Source organism: Pediculus humanus, genomic scaffold (genome assembly GCF_000006295.1).
Source record: "Pediculus humanus corporis 1103172107775 genomic scaffold, whole genome shotgun sequence".
Classification (NCBI taxonomy): domain Eukaryota; kingdom Metazoa; phylum Arthropoda; class Insecta; order Psocodea; family Pediculidae; genus Pediculus; species Pediculus humanus.
This window is the reverse complement of record NW_002987371.1, coordinates 850,672-874,306: the sequence shown is the minus strand read 5'-3', so window position 1 is coordinate 874,306 and position 23,635 is coordinate 850,672. Positions and strand designations below refer to the sequence as shown.

The 23,635-nt window shown below is 27.4% G+C and overlaps 5 protein-coding genes across 5 annotated transcripts; 2 read left to right on the top strand and 3 right to left on the bottom strand.

Annotated features, from left to right (window-relative positions):
* Positions 1 to 607: 607 nt before the first annotated feature.
* Positions 608 to 7,265, bottom strand: Phum_PHUM361380 (nuclear pore complex protein nup154, putative; the record flags this gene model as incomplete). The annotated part of the gene is made up of 22 exons (XM_002428010.1): positions 608 to 749; positions 835 to 957; positions 1,031 to 1,262; positions 1,335 to 1,551; positions 1,636 to 1,783; positions 1,866 to 2,125; positions 2,222 to 2,378; positions 2,464 to 2,660; positions 2,746 to 2,920; positions 3,011 to 3,105; positions 3,176 to 3,386; positions 4,289 to 4,392; positions 4,481 to 4,665; positions 4,748 to 5,036; positions 5,117 to 5,388; positions 5,464 to 5,714; positions 5,833 to 6,107; positions 6,193 to 6,347; positions 6,415 to 6,581; positions 6,663 to 6,759; positions 6,891 to 7,028; positions 7,112 to 7,265. 22 exons carry the CDS (start codon positions 7,263 to 7,265, stop codon positions 608 to 610), a joined length of 4,044 nt encoding a protein of 1,347 aa, XP_002428055.1.
* A 271-nt stretch (positions 7,266 to 7,536) lies between these two features.
* On the bottom strand, positions 7,537 to 9,457 carry Phum_PHUM361370 (uncharacterized protein; the record flags this gene model as incomplete). Its single annotated transcript, XM_002428009.1, has 4 exons — positions 7,537 to 7,578; positions 7,996 to 8,297; positions 8,529 to 9,290; positions 9,436 to 9,457. The coding sequence occupies 4 exons, from the start codon at positions 9,455 to 9,457 to the stop codon at positions 7,537 to 7,539; spliced, it is 1,128 nt and encodes a 375-aa protein (XP_002428054.1).
* Positions 9,458 to 11,468: 2,011 nt separating this feature from the next.
* Positions 11,469 to 12,706, top strand: Phum_PHUM361360 (interleukin enhancer binding factor, putative; the record flags this gene model as incomplete). Its single annotated transcript, XM_002428008.1, has 2 exons — positions 11,469 to 11,762; positions 11,846 to 12,706. 2 exons carry the CDS (start codon positions 11,469 to 11,471, stop codon positions 12,704 to 12,706), a joined length of 1,155 nt encoding a protein of 384 aa, XP_002428053.1.
* A 576-nt stretch (positions 12,707 to 13,282) lies between these two features.
* Positions 13,283 to 14,307, bottom strand: Phum_PHUM361350 (beta-sarcoglycan, putative; the record flags this gene model as incomplete). Its single annotated transcript, XM_002428007.1, has 2 exons — positions 13,283 to 14,114; positions 14,237 to 14,307. 2 exons carry the CDS (start codon positions 14,305 to 14,307, stop codon positions 13,283 to 13,285), a joined length of 903 nt encoding a protein of 300 aa, XP_002428052.1.
* Positions 14,308 to 14,582: 275 nt separating this feature from the next.
* Positions 14,583 to 15,498, top strand: Phum_PHUM361340 (proteasome subunit alpha type, putative; the record flags this gene model as incomplete). The annotated part of the gene is made up of 2 exons (XM_002428006.1): positions 14,583 to 14,623; positions 14,835 to 15,498. 2 exons carry the CDS (start codon positions 14,583 to 14,585, stop codon positions 15,496 to 15,498), a joined length of 705 nt encoding a protein of 234 aa, XP_002428051.1.
* Positions 15,499 to 23,635: the final 8,137 nt, after the last annotated feature.

Below are 23,635 nucleotides of genomic sequence, written 5' to 3'. Positions count from 1 at the left end.
AAAATTTTTTTAATTCTTTCCTAGAACAAATTACTCGTAGAAAAAATTCATTCATTAAAAAAATAAGTATAGTATTAATAAAAGAATTATTAAAATGATAAAAATGAGTTTTTTTTTTTTTTTTCCCCCCCGACTGGAAACCCATCATTAAAATCTTGTAAAATTATTGCAATATTTAATTCTGATTTTTTTTTTTTTTAATTAAATAACATTGACTCACAGTAAATAATATGACCATATGTATAAAAAAGCAAAAAAAATATTTTATTAAATATACTTTTTTTTTTTTTCAATCAAACAAAGATTTATGATTTGTTCTCATCAATGTAATTATGCCACAATAAATGATATTTCTATTACACCCTTTTTTTTATCTACCCATCGGTTTTTAAAAAAATTATTATTATTATTATTATTATTTTTTACAGTCTTAATTATTTATTAATTCTAAAAAAAAAAAAAAAAACCTCATTCCATTTATAGTTAAAAAAAAAAAAAAAAAAAATTACCCAAGATTAAGGGGAACTTTTTTTTATATTTTATTATATCGAGGAATAATGATGATGAATGATTATTAAGAAAAAATTATTTTTTTTTTTTTTTTTTTTTATAAAGACAGCCCTTCCATTCTTTTGAGCTTTGATTCGACTCCTTTTAAAATATCTATTAATTCTTGAGTTTGAGATTTTGCATAGAGTGACAAAAGACAATTTGATATAACGTCTCTCGATTTTGTTACGGCAGCTCTCCTACGTAATAAAAAAAAAAAAAAAATTTTTTTCATTTTGAATGATTATTAATTTTTTTAAAATTAAATTTCACAAAAAATTCTACCTTTCGACTGGGAGTACAATATATGGCGTGTCAGCAAAATAAGAACACAATTCCGCAATCGTTCTCGTTATGTGAAATTCGTTTCCTTCCAAAGACCAAGTTCTATCACTCGTGTTGTTTATCCTTAAAAAAAAAAAAAATGAAGGCTCGTGAGTTATCCTCGTAAACTTATCATCACGTGGTAACACAAACTTACATGAGATAAACTTGTAATAATTTCGAATAGGAAACTCCGGCGGATATTAAAACTGGATATATTTGATTATCGTATGGAGAATGTTTGCAACGTATGACTTCCAATGTTCTCACGATGAATTGCAATGGAAAACATCTCGGACTTTGAATGTATTGTTCCGTTAAACTTTTGATTTTGATTAAAAGAGCCGAAAATTTTTGATCCATGCTTTCTCCACCGTATTTACACAACTCTGAAACAAACATTGGAAATTTAAATTCAAAGTACCGCAATTTTGCAATTCGATTAAATTTTTTTTTTTTACCGGATTCTATAATGTTCTTCCATATGTCTTCGATCAAATGTGGATCGTTGTGACTCGTGGAATGTACGAGAGCGAGATTGCATTCCCACAATTTGAAAGGTTCGGCAAAATCTTCGTACAATTCCGTGCAAGTGAACAATTCGTTATTGAGACGATTTTTAGCTTCTTCTATTATTTCTGGACTTGCCGTTTGAAGGTCGGATATGGCATCGTAAACCTGCAAAAAAAAAATAATAATAATAATAATAATAATAGTTTGGAAAAACATTCGGGAAATTTTTTACCCTTTCGAATTCCATACCATTTGCTGAATGAAAGCAACTTCGCGTTTGTCTTCGAGCTCTTGCAAGAAAACTCCGAGATGAGGAGCACTCCCGACTTTATCGCTTCTCATGCACATGACGGCTCTCGCAAGATAACCGATCCTTTGGGATAAACTTAAACCTTGCCTGTAATAATAACAACACACCCTTTTACAATTCATCTTCCCTAATAATCTATTATTCCCGTATTTTTTTTTTTTTTTTTTACCCTTTTCCAACGGCCAATTTGTGTAATATTTTAGCCGCGGCCGCATGATTTAAATTTTTCTCGTAATATTTCCACAACAAATCGGATATGTGTATTTGATTTGGATTCCTTTCGATCGTTCTCGTCAAATAACTTTCTAAACTTGAATTCGTTATCGATATGAGTTCTCCGTACAATTCTTTGCTTATCATCCATTCGTAGACGGCGATGTGAAGCAATTCGTCGTCCGATTCTAAAACTAGTTGAATGAGACTTTGCGCCTTCGAACGCACCCAAAAAAAAAAAAAAGAAAAAAGAAAAAATTACCCGTGCGAAGAAATGAATGACTGATCAAATTATAATAAAATTAAACTCACTTCCGCTATGGCTCCCGAATATTTAAACGGTAATGATTCGTTTTGACAAAATGAAGAATTATTCGGATTAAATGTTAAATTTGTTGTTGTTGTCGACGTCATACTTGAATTATGTAATTGATCGAGTACAATTGTTAAATGTTTGTAAGTGTTCATCCTAAAAAACAAACGAAATCTCTCTCGTGAATCTAATCGACCACGTTTTTTAAATAATTAATTTTCAAATAGAATTTTTTTTAAACCTTGTGACGTAAGCATCGAATCCCTCCAAATCTTCGGGGGGCTCGTTATTCCTGTACCAGTGCAAAGCCGCATTTTTCGGATCTTGTTTTTTCGCACATACTAAACATATTTGCAATATTCCGACGTAAAATTGATTCGATGCAAATTGTTGACATATTTGCGACAAGTCGATGTGCGGTACTATTTCTTTACAAAGCTGAACAAACAGAAAAAAAAAAAAAAATTTAAATAGAAAATTTTAAACAAAAAGTAAGCACAACGCGGATTCATTTTCTTTTTACATCGAGAGCAGCTTTTAATTTGGCTTCCTTTTCATCCACGTGTACGCTTTTTTTGGCCGCCAAAAGCATTTCGTTGGCTTTTGAACACGCGGCATCTTCGTTTTTGTACAAATTCGGACAAACTTCTCGAAGTTTTGAACTTATCGAATCCACGGATGCATTATCTCCGAGATAACTAATTAAAAAGAAAATCAAAATTATTAGCAAAATTCATTCGCCAGTAACGAAAATAAAAATAAAAAAAAAAAAAAGGTATTGTTCGTACCTATTTATGAGACTACTTATGAATAATGAACACAGTTGATATCCGGATAGGAAAAGTTCTCTGAACGTAACTTCCGGTAGGTGATTTTGTAATTCCTACGAGTAAAATCGTAACATGAGTGAAAGGGTCTTACATTTAATTAAAAATTAAAACACAGGAGCGTACCTCGTCTAACATGTCCGCAATAACGTGAAACTGATGTTCGCAAAGGATTTTCCACAAACCTAAAACTTCACAAGAGTGTGAAACGAAAGATTTTAATGCTAGAAGAGAAGTTTTCTCTTCTAGTTGTGCTTCCAACTGAATGTTTTTTTGTGATCCCGGATGAAGAGGAGTCAAAGGATTTTTTTTCATGACGTTTGACAATAATCCGGCGCTGCAAAAAGAAAAATTCAAATTAATTATCAGAGAAGACATTAAAAGGAAATATCATTCTTATTGCATCGTAATAAAGCCCCCCTCCCCCTCCCCCCTCGGCAAGAGGAGCATTCAAAAAAAAATAAAAAAGGAAAAAAACTGGCAAACTACACACAGTAGTACCGATATATGGAAGTTCGATTAACCTCACGCCTAACAATTTGGAATCGCGGCAATCGAGGAGTCCTCGGGACCATCCACCGTGCGATTTGTAGCATCGGGAGGTCCCTGAACTGCTAAAGTAAACCACGTGACTACACCTTAACTGAGCAGATCTGCCTGAAGTGGGAGCGATCAATGTTCAGCAGTGCCATCACTAAGACACACACACTTCCATTCGATACCAGTCGTTCACTCTATATATATAACCGAATGTGAAAAATGCAATCGCCGCGAAATTTATCATTTCAAATACGAATAAATTAAACCGGAAATTCTCTCTTTGAAGACGATTGTCTGCTATTTCCCTAACGGAAAAAAATAAACGTTACATGAAATACTCGTTTGAAATAAATAAAAAACCCCAAATAATTTTCAAAATGAAATTTGAATGCATCGGTTACCGTAAGGTAATTTCAATTAAACCGTTTTTCCATAAGCTAAACATAAAGGTAAATGTAAGTATATATATTAAATGAATTCCATCTATCGGATTTTTTAAAAACTAATTTAAAAACTTAACGGTTTAAATTTAGATTTAAATTTAAACCGTTAAGTTTAAGTTAAAAGTGTTTAATTAGAATTTTAAGAAGTATTAAAGGAAATGTGACTTTTTTAAAATGATAATAAGGAACAATTATACGGTAATATATCATAGTTTGCAGAAAAAGAGTACAAAATAATAATAATAATAATAATTACCTAGTATGCGTGGTGAATTGTGAATTCTTTTCAAGAAATGATTTCACCGAATGGAGATAACCCAAAACCCAAACACATTCTTCGCTTGTAACCTTGCTACATAACTGAAACAATTAAAGAAAATTTTTTTTAAGTAAAAAATACTTTGAGTAAAGATAAAAAAGGAGTAAAAGTTTCGTGAGAAAATCTTACAAATTGTTGTTTGGTTGGAGTCACGACTTTAGCAACAATGCTTTCGGACCACAAGGGTCTCAGTATCCTGCTCACGTACAGATAAAGCCCATTATGCTTGGCTGAAAATAATACGGATGTTGATTCTTGAACGGGACTTCCGGGAGAAAGAGTTCGAGGAGTCGATGCCAATCCTGGATTAAATCCTAAAATAAATTCGTTTAAAATTTTAATTTTCATACAAAATGATTATGAAAATTTTACGTTTTAAGAGTTTACTGCACACACCATATTGATAAAGAACTCCGGGAGAAACTGGCGAACTTGAAGTTTTAGGTATCGGCCGACTAACTTGAGGCTCACTGCCGTACAGGAAAAAAGCTCTCGTTGCCCATTCGGAAATTTGAATGTTTTGCTGACTTTCTAAACATGCTAGAATAAGACATGTTGCACAGGCTTGTTCCTCCTTTTGAACTTGAAAATATGATTGAACAGCCTCTGAATCGGGTCCTTTACTTTCAATTAGAATTTGACGAAGTAAATCTACTGGACGAAGTTTCGTGATAACTTGTGCTCCCTGCGAATAAAATATGTAAAAAAATTATAATTTTTTTTCACTCTCTAAAATTTCTTATTCCTATAAAATTTTAAATTCACCTGGGCAGTTAACAAAACAAATTTTTTGGGGGGTTCCATATGCTGTCGAACGACTAACGGAGGATCTTCATCAATATTAAGTAAGTTTTCACATGGTTTTTGCGCTAAAAAGGGAGTGTTATTTTTAACCTCTGCCACAGACCAAACTTTTCCATCTAATGGTAATATTGTTTGAACTTCTATTAAATGTGATTGATAAGGATAAGGATCGCTACTAAGGCACCACAAAGTGTCTTGTTCTCCACCTGGCGACGTAATTAAAACTAAACTGCCTGCAATCATAAATTAAAAAAAAAATGATTAAAATACTCCAAATAGTTTTTGTAGGAAAGAAAAATAAAACCCACCCCTGCTGTATAAGGCTTTGGTGGCATTTGTAGGCTTGTAAGATGAGGGATTTGCTGAAAATCCAGGAGGCATTCTAACATGACGAAGAACTAATCTATTTGGACGAGCTTCCGGCTGAGTTATCGTGTTTGTAGCAAAGTAAAAACGAACTCCAGTTTTTGTAACCGCCACTAAATTTAATTGCTTCGAATCATAAATTTCCAAGGCAGAAATATGTATAACTGGTCGAAAGCATTTTGCATCCAGAGTTCTACATAAATTTAAATATTGTTATTAATTAATAATTAATTTTGGAATTAAAGTATAATAATGTTATTATTCTTCGAACGATAAGACGTAAAAAGAAGTAAAATTTTAAGAAAACTTACTTTACAATAAGAACTGCTGCCTGAACAATGTGAGCTTGAGAAATGCTTGTAACCATAGACATTTCCAAACCAGATTCACCTAAATCCCAAACTTCAATGGAACCTTTTTCAGATAATGTATATAAAATATTTCTAGTGTTATCAATTGAAATTTGTATGATTGGATTATCTTCACCATAAGCTATTGAACTGATAAATGATGGAACTAAATAAGATAAATATCGACTTGAATGATTTTTTTTTGAAAATCTTTTTCCGAACCAGTTTCTTTCAGCCTTTAAAGAAAAAACGACAGATAAATTTACTGCAATGTATGATTTTTGTTAATACATTGTTTGAAGAATTAAAAATTTGTACTACCTTATATTCTATTTCAAATAACGATCCATCTCTTCCTCCCAAAAACAACCTACCATTATTCGAACTGTTAATGGTTATGATACTCACTCCATCTGTTGGAACTACAAAAATAGGTTCAGGAAGAAGATACATTTCCTCATAAGCTCCAAGAGGTCCTAAAAATTAAATCTCTGTTTAATATTAATATTAATTGTAATTAATCTATAAAGGTATTGAACTGACCATCTGGTTTAGTTGAACTAAATTTAACTCCCAAGACAACTATTTCCACAGTTGTTGTTAATATTAATAAGTGCTTAATATACTGATAAAATACGTCAGGTTTCGGTTTAACAATGCCAACACTAACAATAACTTCACTTAAACCATCAAAATAAGCTAAATCAGTCCTAAAAAAATTAAAATTTGTTTATTTTATTTGACTATGATTTTTTTAAATTAAAAATAAAAAAAAAATAAAGTTAACTTACCCATGTTCGTAGGACCAAATATAAATATCACTATCGACTGTGAGCCAAGCTCTATGAATTTCTGGAAATAATCCCATCATACAGTGACATTGCATATCTGTAAACTTTCATTAAGGAAAGTATAATTTGGTTTTAAATTCAAAAGAAAATTTAAAGTTGCAAAATTAAAAAAAAAAAAAAAAAAAAATGATTTTGTAACTGAAAATTCAATTTTAAATAAAAGGATACGACCAAAGTGTTCCATTACTTCAGGGGGAAGTGGTACTTTGCTGACAGTAGTTACTTGTTTTAAATTTGATATACCAGGAGCGAGAACATCCATGCTAGGATAATGATAATCATTTAAACCACTGCATGTTTTCGAGCCTGAAAAATAGTGAAATCTATGTTAGGGTCTAAACTTATTTAACAAAAGCAACTTCATTACAAAATAAAAGAATATGTCTTACATTTAGGGCTGATTTGCATTAGTTGTGATAATCTTGGAAATGCAGAATCATTTATTATATGCTTTTCAACAAGCCTTCCTGCTTGTTCTAAAGATTCTAAATGAGCCCTAAATGGGTTGCCTGATGTCACGTTATCCATCTTGTTCGAAACCATTTCAATTTTTTTTTTAAAATAAAAATTAATAAAACAATTTAAATCAAGTCAATATTTAATTAAATGAATTTATTAAGAATATATTACTGTGACGTGAAACACTTTGATACAACTTTGCAGAAACCGTTTAAAAATGTTTGTGCCATTTACATAACCTATGAAATATTACCGGTTAAAATTTGAAAAATTAAAATTTTAAACTCTTTAATCGAAAAAAACTAAATTTTGAAAACTAATAGTATAAAATTAAAATTGTATAAAAAGTCAATGATTACTGAATTGTAAAATAATATCCATAACAAATAGTCAAAAACTGAATTTAATAATTTATTATACACAAGTGAGAAGACCTCGACCCGCCATTTTCAGACATATTTTAAAATGGTGCGACAATTTTCGCGGGTTTTTTTTTTTTTCGTAAAAAACGATTTGTTTTAATATGAAATAATTTAATTAATTTAAAAGATAATTTATTTTTTTAAAAAATATTATAATAAAAAAGTTATTTTGTAATGTATGTCACTGAAACTCATTTACAAAAAAAAAAGAGGAAAAGATAATGTAAAGATATTAATAAATACATCCATAATGAAATTGACAGAAAAAGAAAAAAATTTATTAAAAATGAAACCAAAAATTACAACAAAAAAGAAAATTCATCAGAAAAAAGAAAAAAAAAAAAAACTTTAAATTTAATAAAATCACATAATTTTAATTAATTTGGAGTTACATCAGGGATTTTTTTTTGAGATGATTCTGGTGGGAGTACAGGTGAATTTATTGGAAGGCTTTCATAAGGTTGATCAGCAATAAGATTGTCGAACAAATCATGACCCATGACAGATTCTTTTATACTTTTCTTAACTTTTTTCTTTCCATATTTATTTTTTTTCACATCGAAATCACCGTTGTCATAATCATCGTCTACATCCGAAAAATTAGCATATTTAGATTTCTTTTTCCTTCTTGAATTTGCTTTCTTTTTTTCCTTTTCACAACTTTTAGATCCATTTTCATCGCTATCGTCACAAACTATTTCTTCATCATCATCATCATCGTCATCGTCATCGTCACTACTATCGTCCTTATCATTATCATTATCATCATCGTCATCGTCGTCGTCGTCGTCATCATCAGAATCATTATTTTTTCGTGATTTTTTTCGATTTCCTTTATTATCATCATCAGAATCATCATCACTATCATCATCATCATCATCATTCTTGTTCTTGATCATTTTCTTAAGGTTTTTCTCTAGGGTACGTCTTTGTTCGACCATGTACTTTTTAAGTGATTTTTTTAACTTTTCATCATCTTCATCATCATCTTCAAGTTCCGAATCGAGTTTCTTATCGATTCGTCTTAAAATCCTTTCATTTTCATTAATATTTTTCTCATTTCTTCGTCTCAAAAGTTGAATTTCATCGAGGATATTTTCCAAACGATCTCTTATATCAGACATGGCTGAATTTCTAAGTTCTTCACCGATAGCATTACCTTTATTCTCTCCTAAATCTTTGACTGCTTTTTGCAAATGATCAACGCTGAACAATAATCTTTTATAAGGAACGGCAAGCATTTTACATGATTTTCCCAAATTCCTTCCTTCCGGTCTGTCCAATATGGTCACATCATCATCCATTTCCGATTTTTCGTAAAGTGTATTTAATTTCGATGCAATTTCCAACAGAATATTATTCATTTCGTAATTTGCAGTCTCGCTAGATGGTTTCATCGAATAATATTCACTTTTTACCAATGATCTATCCAAACTGAATTGAAGTTTAGCAATTTTCCTTTCCAGGGATTTAATTGAATTACCTAAGAAACCTGGATTTAAAAAATTATCAAGTTTCGATTCCAAACTTGATAATTTTCTTGATAAATTTTCCAATGGTGATTCCAAATCATCATGGCTGACACTTGAATATTTTTGTAAATTTTTATCAATATTTTTTACATTTTCATACAATACCGATAAACTTGGTTGATTATCAAAATATTTGACCAATTCATCGAACTTTCCTGTTGATCAAAAAATAAAAAATAAATAAATAAATAAATAAATACATAACGTTAGCTTTTTGTGCCAAAAATTATATTTCTTTTTTTTTTTTTTTTGGCACATAATAATTTTTATTTTTATTTTAGCTAATGATACAGATATAACCTGAAACAATAAAGGTGAACATAAATTTATTATGTAACATCTCACAACTATTATTATTATTATTATTATTAATTTAAAATTAGAACTTTAACTTATTAAAACAATCAAACCAAATTTTTTAACAACAAGTTAAATTCAAATTAAAATTTTAATGTTAAAAATATAAAAAAGAAGAAGTTTTGATGGATGAAAATAATAAGAGGTGATGATAATAATAATGATTTTCTCATTAGTTATATGTCCTATGATTATATTTAATATGATAATAGTTTTCCTTAACCAATTTTTTACCATTTTCTCATTCATCATTAAATTTTTTTAAATTTTATTTCTAAGCAGACTAAATTGTTTTTTTTTTTTTTTTTTTTTTTTGTAATTGAAATACCCTTTAATAAAATGATTCAATATATTTTATTCTATTATTATATTATGATGATATAAAACTTTGGCAAGGTTACAATTATGAAAAGTTTAAATTTACTTTTTTCTTTTTGTTTCTGGCAAAAAAAATAAACATATAAATTTTCTGGATTTATTTAAATAAGTTTTTTTTTCTTTCTTTTCTTTGATTTTGAAAATCTACATATATATGAACAAAGAATAATGTCTGATATTAATTAATTTAAAAATTAATAAAATTTTTTTTTTTATATACAAGCCATGATTAAAAATGTTTTCTTACTGTCTAAAACAATAAATAGATACAATTAATGTTGTTATAAATATCATTATTATTATTATTTTTAAATGTATTTATTTATTTATTTGTTGTTTAATAGAAAATAGTGAGCTAAAAAAAAATTAATGACAAATACAAATTGGCAAAAAAAATTATTATTATTATTATTATTTTTGTAAAAATTTAATCTTGCCAAGTTAAAATTTGAAAAATTTTTTGGTTTTTTTTTTAAATGTTAAAGTTTTATTATTAAAAATAAAAATAGAATTTTCAATTTGCAAAAAAATTACAGTAACAATAAGTAATAATTAATTATTAATTTATTAAATTTAATGTTTTAGAAAAAAAAAAATTTTTTTTTGCAAATTAGTAAAAAAATTATTTTTTGATTTATATATATATAATATCAAACTTTTATATAAAATGACAACTGTAAAAGTTAAAACCAAGAAAAATTTATGCAGTATTTTTTTTTTTTCTTAAATAATTACCTGAAATTTTTTTCAACAAAGTTTCATTATCATCATCAAGTTTTTCTGTTGGAATTTGAGACAAAAAACAATTTCCCCTGTTTAAAAGAGTTAAAAAGCAAAAACTTAAAATTACCTGAAAATAAATTAAATAAATTATTTTATGTTATTATATTGTTAACCATCATGAATTTAATATGAAAAAAGTTTTATAAGAAAAAATAAAATCTCAACTTACTAAAAATTTCATGTCTTTTTACTTCTAAAACATTCTAATTGAAACTGACGGATCCTTTGGAACTTTTTGCTAGAATGTCTTACTTACTAATTACTGTATCCGGTTCTCGTTTTTCGATATATCGAATTTATCGTTTTATATATATATATATTAATTCGATAGACGCCATTTTTAATATACATTAAAAGAATTTTTATAATTTCATTTTGTTTTTTTTTTTTTTCTTTCTCCTTAATGTTTGTAAGTTTTGTATTTAATATAAAATATTTCTTTAAATTTTTGGATTTAATACTTTTTTTTTTTAAATATATATTTTAGTATTTATTTTAATGTAGATAATTTATTTTTCTTTTAGATTACCGGTTGACTCTCACAATACTTCATAACACAGAGTTGTATAAGTGTGTGTATTTCATATTTTATTTGTTGAATTTATTAAATAATTATTTTCAAAATAATTAAAGTGAAAACTGTTTATATAATTTAACCAACTTTCTCTTTAGTATGAATTAAATACTAATTGTAAAAGGTCATTTTGTACGATTAAGTAGTAGTATATCAGTATTGATTTCAGTAAATACATATTTAAAATTTATTAACTGTATATTTTAATCTTGTGATTAAATACCTTAAAATTTGTTAAACAATGGTTCAACCTGGCATCATGAGAAGTAGAGGGAATTTAAGAAATAGAGGAAGACTACCATTTAAACCGAAAACATTTCTTCCAAGACATCCTTTTGATCTTGTTTTGTGTGAAAGTTCTTTCCCAAGAGTCAAACCACTTCCGGATGATACTAATTTTACAAATGCACTCATGCAAAGAAATTCAGATTTGACACCAAAGCCACAAGATCAAACTGCTATTTTAAATCTTGTTAACAAAATTCAAGGAGTTTTGGATAATTTAGTCGTAGCTCCTGGGTCTTTTGAATCTTGTGTATGTATTTAAAAGAAAATCATGAATATTTTTATTTAATTATTAAAATGTATTATTATTAATTATTTCAATTAAATTTTTAGCAAGTTGAAGAAGTACGACAAGTAGGGCCTTTTAAAGAGGGAACAATGCTGACAAAGGAAAATGTAGCAGAAATTGTAGTTATACTCAAAACATTACCAACTAAAGAAGCTGTAGAAGCACTAAGCCATAAGTTGAATGATGAATTGAGAAAACAAGATCCTAAAGAATTTTTAACATTTACTCTCAATGAAGAAGGTTTTGATGTTAGTAGTAATGCAGCAGTTGTTAAAATTTTAATCGCTACTGTTGTACCTAATTTAAGAAAATTAGAACCTGATTTGCATTTAGATGCACAAATAATGCATAATCATCATGCAGCCATAAGGCATAGTAGATGGATGGAAGAAAATGCTCATCATTCATCTATTAAAGTTCTCATAAGGTTGTTGAGAGATTTGAGAAATCGTTTTGAAGGATTGCAACCACTTACTCAGTGGCAAATTGATCTCCTTGCTCACAGTTCGATTATGAATAATCCAACTCGTCAAACATTACCCATTAATGTAGCTTTTAGGAGAGTTTTACAATTATTATCTGCAGGATTATTTCTTCCTGGTTCAGCTGGTATAACGGATCCATGCGAAAGTGGAAGCATTAGAGTTCATACTTCACTCTCGCTTGAAAATCAAGATTTAATTTGTTTAACTGCTCAAACTATACTAAGAATTTTAGCTCATGGTGGCTATAAAAAACTTTTAAGTTTGGATCAAGGAAGAATGAATATAAATGACATGTCAGTGTGGGATGGAGTTGTGGTTTCACCTTTAGAAAAAGCTTATGAAAAACCTACAGATAAAAAAGGAGATGAAGATATGGAAGCAGAGGGTGGAGAAGAAGCAATGGAAACCACCGATGGTTAAATTTAAAATAAAAAAAGAAATACATATTTATTTAATTGGTGTCACTTTTTAAAATAAACAAATTATTGGACTCTCTGTGTACTTGATGCAGAGTACATTGTAATGTACAGAAATGTCTAATAAGAAATTATACGCAAGTAAGTTTTAACTTTATATTAAGTGTAATTCATGTCATTTTTGGTATGGAAACAATTTTTAAAATGCAATTTTTTTTGTGAATAGCTTAATGACAAAAATATACTCAGTGTTTGATGATGAATTTTGCAAAAAAAACTAACTAAAAATAAACATGTATTAATTAAAATTGATTAAATAAATTTATTTTGCCTATTTTTTATTTTAAAAAAAAAAAAGTTTCCATTAAAATTCAATAACAATATTCTACTATAAATTACTAAATTTATACATTCATTAAATTATAAAATTACATTAATACAACATTTAAATTAATATTGAAATTAACAAAACAATAAAAAAACATAATAATAAATATTTATGACTAAAAAACAATTTCTAAATATTAATGACTAGATAAAAGCAAATAAAAGTACCTATTAAAAAAAAAAAAAAAAGTTTTTAATTTGTGCAAGGATTATCAAATGATGATGTTGCAATATTATTACAACTTATTACAGTACTTTGTCCAGGAGGGATTGCTAGTCTAAATAATTTTCCTTCCGGCATACAAACACAAATTTTATACTGTGTAAAAGTTCTAGGGTTTTTTTCTGAAGCTATTGGTAGATTTCTAACATCTATGATAACTCCATTTTGACCATCAAGTATTATACTTTTATTAACACTTTTTAAAAAAATATCCTGGTCAGCAGAAAAAATCACTTCCTTGCCATCTATATGAATTCCTTCACTCCCTTTGAGTTTTACAAATGAATCAGATTTTATAACTAGGATTTTATCAAGAGCACTGGTGATTCTTTTAGTTAAAACTAATTCAACATCCAGTTTTCCAACTCCTTTGGGTAAACCAAAATTTGGAAAATCAGTCGAAAAAATTGTTTTACCTGTCAATGGATTTCTCACGATAAACGAATCTACATTTTTAATTATTTTTTGTTTTTTATCAAAATTAATTGTTGAAGTTATTTCTTTTTCATTTTCTGGAATACTTATAAAAACATTTCCTTCATCTCCTTCTACTTCCATTGGAAAATCGTTAAAACTTTCTAATTTTCCATCTCTCTTATAAATATTATCCAAATCTATGAGACCAAAAAATTTTATTACAGATTCAGCGGGTACTAATTCTAAACTTTCCATTCCTTGTCCAAGACGTAGAACACCGAGAATGGAAATAGTTAAAATTAAATTGCCAAGAGCAAGAATAAATAATAAACTAATTAAAATCCAAAATAGATAGGCGCTGTGCTTTTGCTTCGCTCGCATTTTTCTTGTATTTCCTTCGTCAGTTCTAAATAAATAAATACACAAACCGATAACAATAAATCATAAATTATTTAATTTAAAAGTATTTTTGAATTAATTGACATTTAAATACCTTCTAGTATTTACTGAATTACTGTAACTATTTGGAATCTTTTTTTGGGTTCGTTTAGTAAATGAGTTGGTACGGAAATCTTCATTATCGTCAAAACCAACGCTCGAATTTAAATTTGTCGAAGAAGAGTAAAAGCTATTTTTATAAACTGACATTTTCAAAAAATAATTTTAAATTCAGATGATTCGCAGCAAACATAAACTGCTCAATTAATTAATACCTCTGAGAATCGACCTCTGTGGTTTTTCGTTACGGTAGCAAAATTCTGTTTACCGCAATATGCGATTCATGCTTTTCCAACCATCTTACCTATAATAGTAGCAAATATCGTAAACACATTATTAAAGTTGATTTGTAATCATGGAGTCGGAAAGATACAGTTTTTCTTTAACTACTTTTAGGTAGATTTAATTAAGTACCAAAATTTTTTTAAATATAAGTTTACAACTTTCCGTTCCATCGGTCAATCATTGACTTAATTAAAACAAAGTGTTTTAGAAATAATTTTAAATTTATTTATTATTAAATTTTGAGCTTGTGTTTTGTTGAGTATATTACTTTATTTACATTTAATATACTTTATGTTATTAATGAATTTACATTTGATTTCAGTCCTTCGGGAAAACTTGTTCAAATTGAATATGCCCTTGCAGCTGTGGCGGCTGGAGCTCCGTCCGTGGGCATCAAAGCTTCTAATGGAGTAGTAATTGCTACAGAAAATAAACATAAATCAATTTTGTATGATGAGCACAGTGTGAACAAAGTAGAAAAAATAACGGATCAGATAGGAATGGTCTACAGTGGAATGGGCCCTGATTACAGGTTACTTGTTCGTAAAGCTAGAAAAATGGCCCAACAGTATTTTTTAACGTATCAGGAACCTATTCCGACAGCTCAGTTGGTTCCTAGGGTTGCAACAGTTATGCAAGAATACACTCAATCAGGAGGTGTGAGACCATTTGGTGTTTCTTTGCTTATTTGCGGTTGGGATGGAGAAAAACCTCATTTATTTCAATGTGATCCTTCCGGTTCATATTTTGCTTGGAAGGCGACAGCAATGGGTAAAAATTTCATTAATGGTAGAACCTTTTTGGAAAAAAGATACAGTGAAGATTTAGAATTGGATGATGCTGTACATACTGCTATATTAACATTAAAAGAAGGTTTCGAAGGGCAAATGACAGCAGACAATATAGAAGTTGGAGTTTGTGATGCAAACGGTTTTAAAAGATTGGAACCTGCTAATATCAAAGATTATCTTGCTAATATTCCATAATTATTATAAGAATATAATATCGTATTTCTTGTTTTTTTTTTTTTTTTTTATTTAATATACTATAAAAATGCTTAACGATTGTAAAAGAATAATAAAAAAAAAAAATTCATTTCAAATTACTAATAATAATGTTTTTTTTTTATTTAAAACAAAAATAAAATATATAGAACAACAGTAAAAATATTTGATTTTTTTTTTAATCGAAACTAAACCTGTTCAGTTTTTTATCATTAAAATTATACTTTTAATTATCTTTAAACTCTTGTCTATTATTTTTTTAAAAATTTATTCCATGTTTAATGTATTTTAACTTATTTTTGAAACAAATAAATTGATTTCATAAATTTATAACCTATTATAAAGGTTCATTGATAAAAGAAGTCAATGAAATAATTAAGTGTCACATGTAAAACATTTTTCTGTACTTGATATTCTCGTCTAAAAAAGTAAATATATTTTAATTTATTTGTAAAATTAAGTTCTCTTCGAATTGTACTTGAATACATATATATTTTTACCAAAAATTAATGTTCACACACATGAAATTATAAAGTAAATTCATATAATGAATGATGATTAATTTTCCGTTATGTGTAACATACTCTAAGGAAAGAAAAAAAAGTACGTTCAGAAATTCAAAATTTTATTGCGCTTGTCCACCTTCGCTAACCGTTACAAAAACAATTTAAAATCAATAACAAAAGAATGTAGTGGAGAATTCAGAATGCAAAATTCATGCCGTTTATGTTTTCGTAGCTGTGTGATATTTGTGTTTGTGTTTGAAAAAAAAAAATATTAAACAAGAAGAATATATTTAAACTCAGGAGAATAAAAGGATAAACAATTGTAAGGTATGATAATTGTATGTATTTATATATAATGAGGTTAGGATCAAATTGCGCGAACGCGTGATCGAATGAAATTCCCTTGACAAAAAAAAAAAAAAAAAAAAAAGGAAAAAGGAAAAAAAAAAAAAAGAAAGAAAGAAAAATTTGTCATTTATATTTGAATAATCTTTATAAAAATATCATATTTTAATTACGTTCAATATTAAATTTAATTATTTTACACGCGTTTCCTTTATTTATAATGACAAAATTAATATATATATATATATATATATATATATATATATATATATATATATATATATATATATATATCGATTGATTAATATTATTTATATAGGTTAGATCAAATTGTTAAATTTTTCTTTCTCCTCGCTCCCCGTCCCCCCTTCCCACAAAAGTTTCATTTTATTTAAATAAATGATTTAATGTATATCATTCGATGGAAATAAAAAAAAAAAAAATGAACGGTTTGTCTTTAAATTAAATAATATTAAATTTATAAAATTTTTTATGAACATTTAATGTCAGACAACAAATAATTATTATTTATTGATAATCGTATAATAACGATATATATGTGATAACACAAAAATTAATTAATTACCTTCTAATTAATTACCTTCTAATTAATTACTCATAATAATGATAATAATAATGTAACAATAAATTAATTTATCAATGGTAATTTTTTTTTGTGTAATATCAATGTAATAACAACAATGAAAGGGAAAATCCAATATGAAAATTATTTTATTTTATTTTATTTTATTTATTTATTTTTACACTTGGAAATACGTGGATTTGAAATGAAAAAAAAAGGTTAGGTTTGCGTTATATATTCGTTAACCTTTTATTCCTTTCAACCTTTTCTATTCTCTTAATTCCCAATGCAACAAAAACAAAAAAAACAAAAGGTTGGAATTTTTTTTTTTTTAAAAAAAAATTCTGACGTGAAACAATTTAAAATATTTTTTTTTTTTTGTATTCGGTTTTCGTTTTGAACAATCGTTTTCTTGTTTGTTTGTTTGTTTTGTTTTTGCTTTGTTTTTCTGTTGGTAGGTATGCGTAGTTGTTGTTACTGTTTATTGTCCCATTAGTACTTTCTTCCATTTTCTAGTAATTTATTTTTATTAATTTTTTTTTCTTTTTTCTGGAATTGGGAAAGAAGAATGGACAAGGGGTAGTTTAACGAAAAGTTTTTTGTTTTTTTTTTGTGTGATTTTTTCAATAGGGGAAGTAAACACACGATGATGATTTCCGGTTTTTATTTTATTCTAATATTTCTATTTCGTTTATTCTTTTTTTTTTTTTTTTTAAGTATACCCAACAGAAAATAAGTTAGTTTGTTGTGGTCGTTGTTGTTGTTTGTTTTCATTTTTCGTTTGTATTATTATTATTATTTTTTTTAATTTTAACAACATTTAATCATTTAACAAGAAAAAAAAAATTTTTTTTTTGTTTATTATTATTATAATAATTTTTATTTAAAAAAGTTGGTTTTTATTTTGGCCGATAGGTGGCAGTCAATTGATGACATTTTTTATTATTATTTTTGTTCGTTGGAAATTTAAAAAAAAAAAAAAAACGTTAATTTTTTTTTTTAATAATTAACGTTACCCTTGTTAGGATTGTTACGATGCATTAAATTCATTCATTATTTATTATTATTATTATCATTATTAGAAAAGTTATGGAAAGTCTCATGGAATGTAAAAAAAAAAAAAAAATTAATTTTCATTCATTCTTTATTTTCTTCTTATTCTTATCCTTCTTATTATTATTATTAATCGTATCATCATCATATCATAAATTATTATTATTATTATATACATTTCTCTCTTTGGTTTTTTTTTTTTTTACCACATTGGAAAATTCAATTTGTAAATATTAATTAATCGTTGGGGTTGTTTTAAACGTTCGACACGTAATTTTTTCCATAACCCAAAACCCGATCATTAATTTCCCTTATTATTATTATTATTATTATTAATAAAAACGAGAATGATAATAAATATCTACGAAGGGGGAGGGAAGGGGATGGGAAAGGTTTCATTCAAGAGATAACAACGAATTGATAACAGGAAAATTTTCAGGAAAGAAAAAGTAAAAGAATTTTTTTTTTTTATCGTTAGTTACTTCTTGTATTAATTAGTGGTTGGTTGGCACTCTTGCTAAAAGTTCAATAATTTACAAAAATTTATTTCTTTTTCCCCCCCCCTCTCTCTTTTCGTTTCATTTCGTTCGGTTTCACGCTGTCTCTTCCTTTTTTTCTTTCTTTCTATTTTTTATTGACTTTTCCTTTTTTCTTTTGAGATTTATCGGTTTCCTATTTCTATTTCGGTTGTTTCCTGTCAAATTTTTTTTTTTTTGTTATTACGTGAGCCTTTCGGTAAACATTTATTTTATTCGTTATTATTAATTGTAATCCGTTCGTAATCATGTTCGTTAAATTTATAATAATAAGTAAATTTAAAAAAAAAAAAAAAAAAAAAATGAAATTTGTTTTTTTTTTGGGGGGGAGGTAAGAAGGGGGAAATATTTTGTTCGTGCGAGTAAACAAATTTTTTTTTGATCGTGAACGATGTAAATTTTTTTTTTTTTTCGTGTCAATAGTTGGTAACGTGATAAATGAGAAAAGAAGGTAGTTCATGGGCATAGAGTTGGGAAGGAAAAAAAAAGGTCATTTTCCAAAGTGAACCTTTTGTTATTAGAAGATAAAGAAGAATAGGGGATAGGGGATAGGGAAGGAGGAAAGGGAGTCCTCCTGTGTTTTTGTGGAAAATCTTTTGGAAAGGAAACATGAGATTTTTTTTTTTTTTCTATAATGTTTACTCCCGAACGTTACTTAATCCCCTTTCTATTTTCTTCCATCTTTAGTTTTTTTTTTTTTTTTTTTTTTTTTTAAAGAGAGAAAATTTACTACTCGTCTAACATTACAGACGAAATATCGTTAAGTAATGACGTCATAATAAATTTTTTTTTTTTTGTAAATTTGATTCCAGGGCAGTGGGGCAGTAAAACTATTTTTTTTTTTTTCAATCTCATAAAATTTTATTATCTTTTTCTAATTTATTTTTGTTTCATTTTATATACTTTTCTCTCTCACTCTCACTCTCTCTCTCTCTCTCTCTCTCTCTCTCTCTCTTTTCTCGCTATTCTCGTTTACGACTTTTTAATTTTTTTTTTTTTGGAAAATAATCATTGTTGAAATTGAGTTTTTCGAATAAGAGAGAGGAGGAGGAGGAGGAAGAATCTTTTCAAAAACACAATTTTCTGTGCCATTACACCGTGCCTGATTTCATTTACAGAAAAAAAAAAATCGCTTAACGTTTATTTGTTTTCCTTTAAAAAAAAATATATTTCCGGTTTTCACGAGCGGCGGAAACACACAATGTTCAAAAAAAATTTTTTTAAATGAAATAATAATAATAATAATAATAAAAACACGGAGGAACAATATAATAATAGCGAGAAAGAAAAAAAAGTAATTTGCAAAATATTTACATTATATGCAACGTTCTCCCAATCCGGGCAATTATAGAATTTTTTTTTTTTTTTTTTTTGCTCATTTGTTTGCTGTTGTATCAAGGTATTGCTGACGTTTATTTTTCCCTCTCTCTCTCTCTCTCTTTTATTTTTTATTTTTTACTAACGTTTTCTTACGGAACAATAATAAAAAAAGTTATTATTATTATTATTATTTGTTTTTTTTTTTAATTCAATTTGATTTTAATTTATGATTTTTTTTTTTTTTTGCTTATAGGAAAATTATTATTATTATTATTATTATTATTATTATTATTATTATTATTTTTATCGTTTTTCGATTTTTGTAATTAAAATAAAGTATTTAACTTTAACTCAAATTCTGTCGAGGGAATTAATTAAAATAAAGTATTTAACTTTAACTCAAATTCTGTCGAGGGAATTAATGTTTTTTTTTTGTTTTCATTTTAATTAATAATTACATCGGATTTAAAAATGTTTGTCATCGTGTAAACAACCGAAAGTGACACGTGATTGCATTTTTCTCCTTCCACGTTTTTTATATTGAATATTCAAAAATATTATTATTATTATTATTATTATTATTATTATTATTATTATTATTATTATTATTATTATTATTATTTAAATAGCCGTTTTTCTGCGTAAAATTCAAATGATAGAAAAACCAAAAAAAAAAATCATTCATGATTGATTGCCATTCAGCGATTTCGATTCGCTATTATTATTATTATTCGGTTAAAAAAAAAATAATAAAAAACTTTTGAAATTGTTACGTGTCAATAGAAGATAAACTTTACGATATTTTCCTAAAGGGGGGTAAGAGGGGGAGAGAGAGATTCGTTTAAAAAAATTATAATAATTTTATCATTAGTTTCTTTCCATAAATAAAATTATAGTTTTCGATTAAATTTTTTTTTTGGGGGGCAAAAGAGGGTAGCGGAAGGAAAGAAAACGCTTTTCTCTTCGAATGAAAATGTTCTTTCTTTTATAATGTCTCACCCATCGTTTGACTTTATGAAATAATTTTTTTTATTTTTTTTTTTAATTTATAATTCGAATCGTCGTTCGCGATTTTTTTTTTTTTAAATTATTATTATTTTTTCGCATTGCTAACGGAATATTAAAAAAAAAAAGATGGCGACGACATTGGGTTTATACATTTATTGAAAAAAAAAAAAAAAAAAAAAAAGGAAAAAAATTAAAAATCATTTTTAATTATTTATATCGAAAAACGAACCGACCATCCATCATCATCACATCTGGGGCACGCCGGATTTTATTTTTATTTTTTTAACTGCACGCAATATTTTCCTACGGGGGGGGGGGTTTGTCGTGATTTTCCGTTTGAGAGAATAGAAGTAAAATGTTAGGATTGTCTTTCGTAAAAATCATGCTGTTGCTTGTTCGGGAAAAGTATAATAAGGAGGAAAAAATGTACCTTCGATCGATTCAAATAAGAAAAATGAAATTATTTGAATGATTTCGAGGGGAGGGGCGGCAACCGGAAAAGTTTTCAACAGCTTTTTTGTTTTCTTCATTAGTTTAGATCGAAAGTATAGAATTCTAAAACGCATACATATTTAAAAATAGTGAAAATGTGACAAACGAAGACACAAACATAGAAGACACGATGAACGAGACTTGAAAGCAAAAAATAGAAGAAGAAAATATTTGAAAATATTGAGAGAAAAAAATGTCAGTCAAATTTTCTTATGTTTTCCTTTTTTTTTTTTTGTACGCGAATAATTAAGACGAGAAATAAAAAAGGAAAAAGTCAAAGGATGACATAACAAGTAGTAACAAGTGAAGCGTTTTTTTTCTCTCTCTCTCTCTTGTTGTCGTTTTTTCTGTGTTGAAAATTTTCATTGTCACGTCGATCCATATTGAAATATTGGCAATTAAAATTTTGCATCAAAGAAAAAAATTTTTTTTTTTTTTTGTAAGTTGGCAATCCTTTCGAAATTTTTTTTTTTTTTTCACTTGAATTCGATTATTGCAATTCAAGTTCGCAATCGTTTTTTTTTTTTTTTTTCATAAAACTGTAATTTAAAAAAAAAAAAAAAATTAAAAACGGTTTTCGAAAAATTCTTTCCCCTTTTCCCTCCCTCTCTTCCCCCCTTCTTCTCTCTCTCTCTCTCTCTCTCTCTTTCCCAAAGTTTAACGCCCCTTTATTTGATTTGTAAAACCAATTTTTATTTCAAAATTTTAATTTAATTTTTTTTTTTTTTTTTTGTTAATTAATCGGGTTTTTATGATTTTAATGACGATGTGGAGCGGGGGTAGGAGGAAGGGAGAAAGGGAAGAGGGAAGTAGAAAAGGTCAATAAACGTTTATAAAATAAAATATTGGCTTTTTTTCCTCTGGACCATCAATGAGAGTTCGCCATTTTCAATGTATATTTATATATATATATATAATATAATTTGAATGAAAATGAGGAGGAAGAGAAAAAGAGAGTTGAGAGAGAGAGAGAGAGAGAGAGAGAGGGGGGATAAAAGAGATATATAAATATAGAAATTCGTAATCGGTTTAAATATCGGAACATGGTAATAGGGGAAGAGGGTGCGTGGATTCGCGGTAGGCAGGATTAAGGGGCGGAAAGGGAAGGGAAAGGGATAGGGGTGAATACCGAAAGGTCGGATGGAATACGTCAAAGGACATATTCTCAATTTTAAACGGTTTGCATTTTGTTTTCTGCACCAAATAATATATTAATGTCAGTAAAATATGCAAAAGGATTCCCAGTCATTTTCAATTATGTAGGAGGGTTCGGGTTAGTTATTACCGTCGAAGTTTTACCATCATTGTTTTCGACGCGGGATATCCCCCTTCCTTGATGGCTGTTGTTTGTTGTTCCAGGGTTACAAAAAAAAAAAAAGGAAGAGAAAGAGAAAAATGAAGGAAAATTCCCACCCACCAATTTTTCCTTTGTCTGTGGATGGGTGCGTGCGTGCGTGCGTGCGTTGTTTGCTCTTTTAAAGGAAAAACCTGAATTTAAAACCCGGTTTTGGGAAAAATAGTTTTATAATACTTTTCAACCGAGCGAAAATTTTTCTTCTTTTGTTAACGCGAGGTGGAGGAGGGTTGGGGGGATGGGGAAAAAAGGAAGGCATATATATTTGAAAATCATCATCAAGAAATTTTCAAACTCGCATAACTTTTGAATTACACCTTTGCTTTTGGGAGACTCAAATAAATGAGTGAGAAAATAAGAAAATAATGACGAAACCTTTTAAAATTTATTTTGCCTCTAGTTTTTCCTTTTCTTTTTCCCTTTTTTTTTTTCATTTTCTTTAGTTTTCCTCTCCCTCCCCCCCTTTTCTTTTTGTTTTCGTTCATTTTCCTTTTTAAAAAGTTTTCTAAAAAGTTTTTTTTTTGTTTGTCGATGGCTTTTTCTTATTTTTATATTATTTTTGTTCAATAATAATAATAATAATAATAATAATAAAAATTAAATTATTGCCACGAATCGTTTTGATTTGATTTTATTATTATTATAAAAAAATTTTTTTTTTTTTTTTTTTTACTGCCTTTTTTGTTTCTATTGTTTTATTTATAATATTATTATTATTATTATCATTATCATTATGATTATCGTTATTGGCATCGTTTGTATGTGTTTATTTGTGGTTTTGCCCATTTTCTTTCTTTTTTATTTAAATATAAATATTTTAGTTTTGTTTAGTTTTTTTTAAAAATTATTTCTTCTTCGTTTTCTTTTCTTTTTTTCTTTTTTCTTCTTCTTCTTTTATTTTATCAACGTCATTTTAATTCTT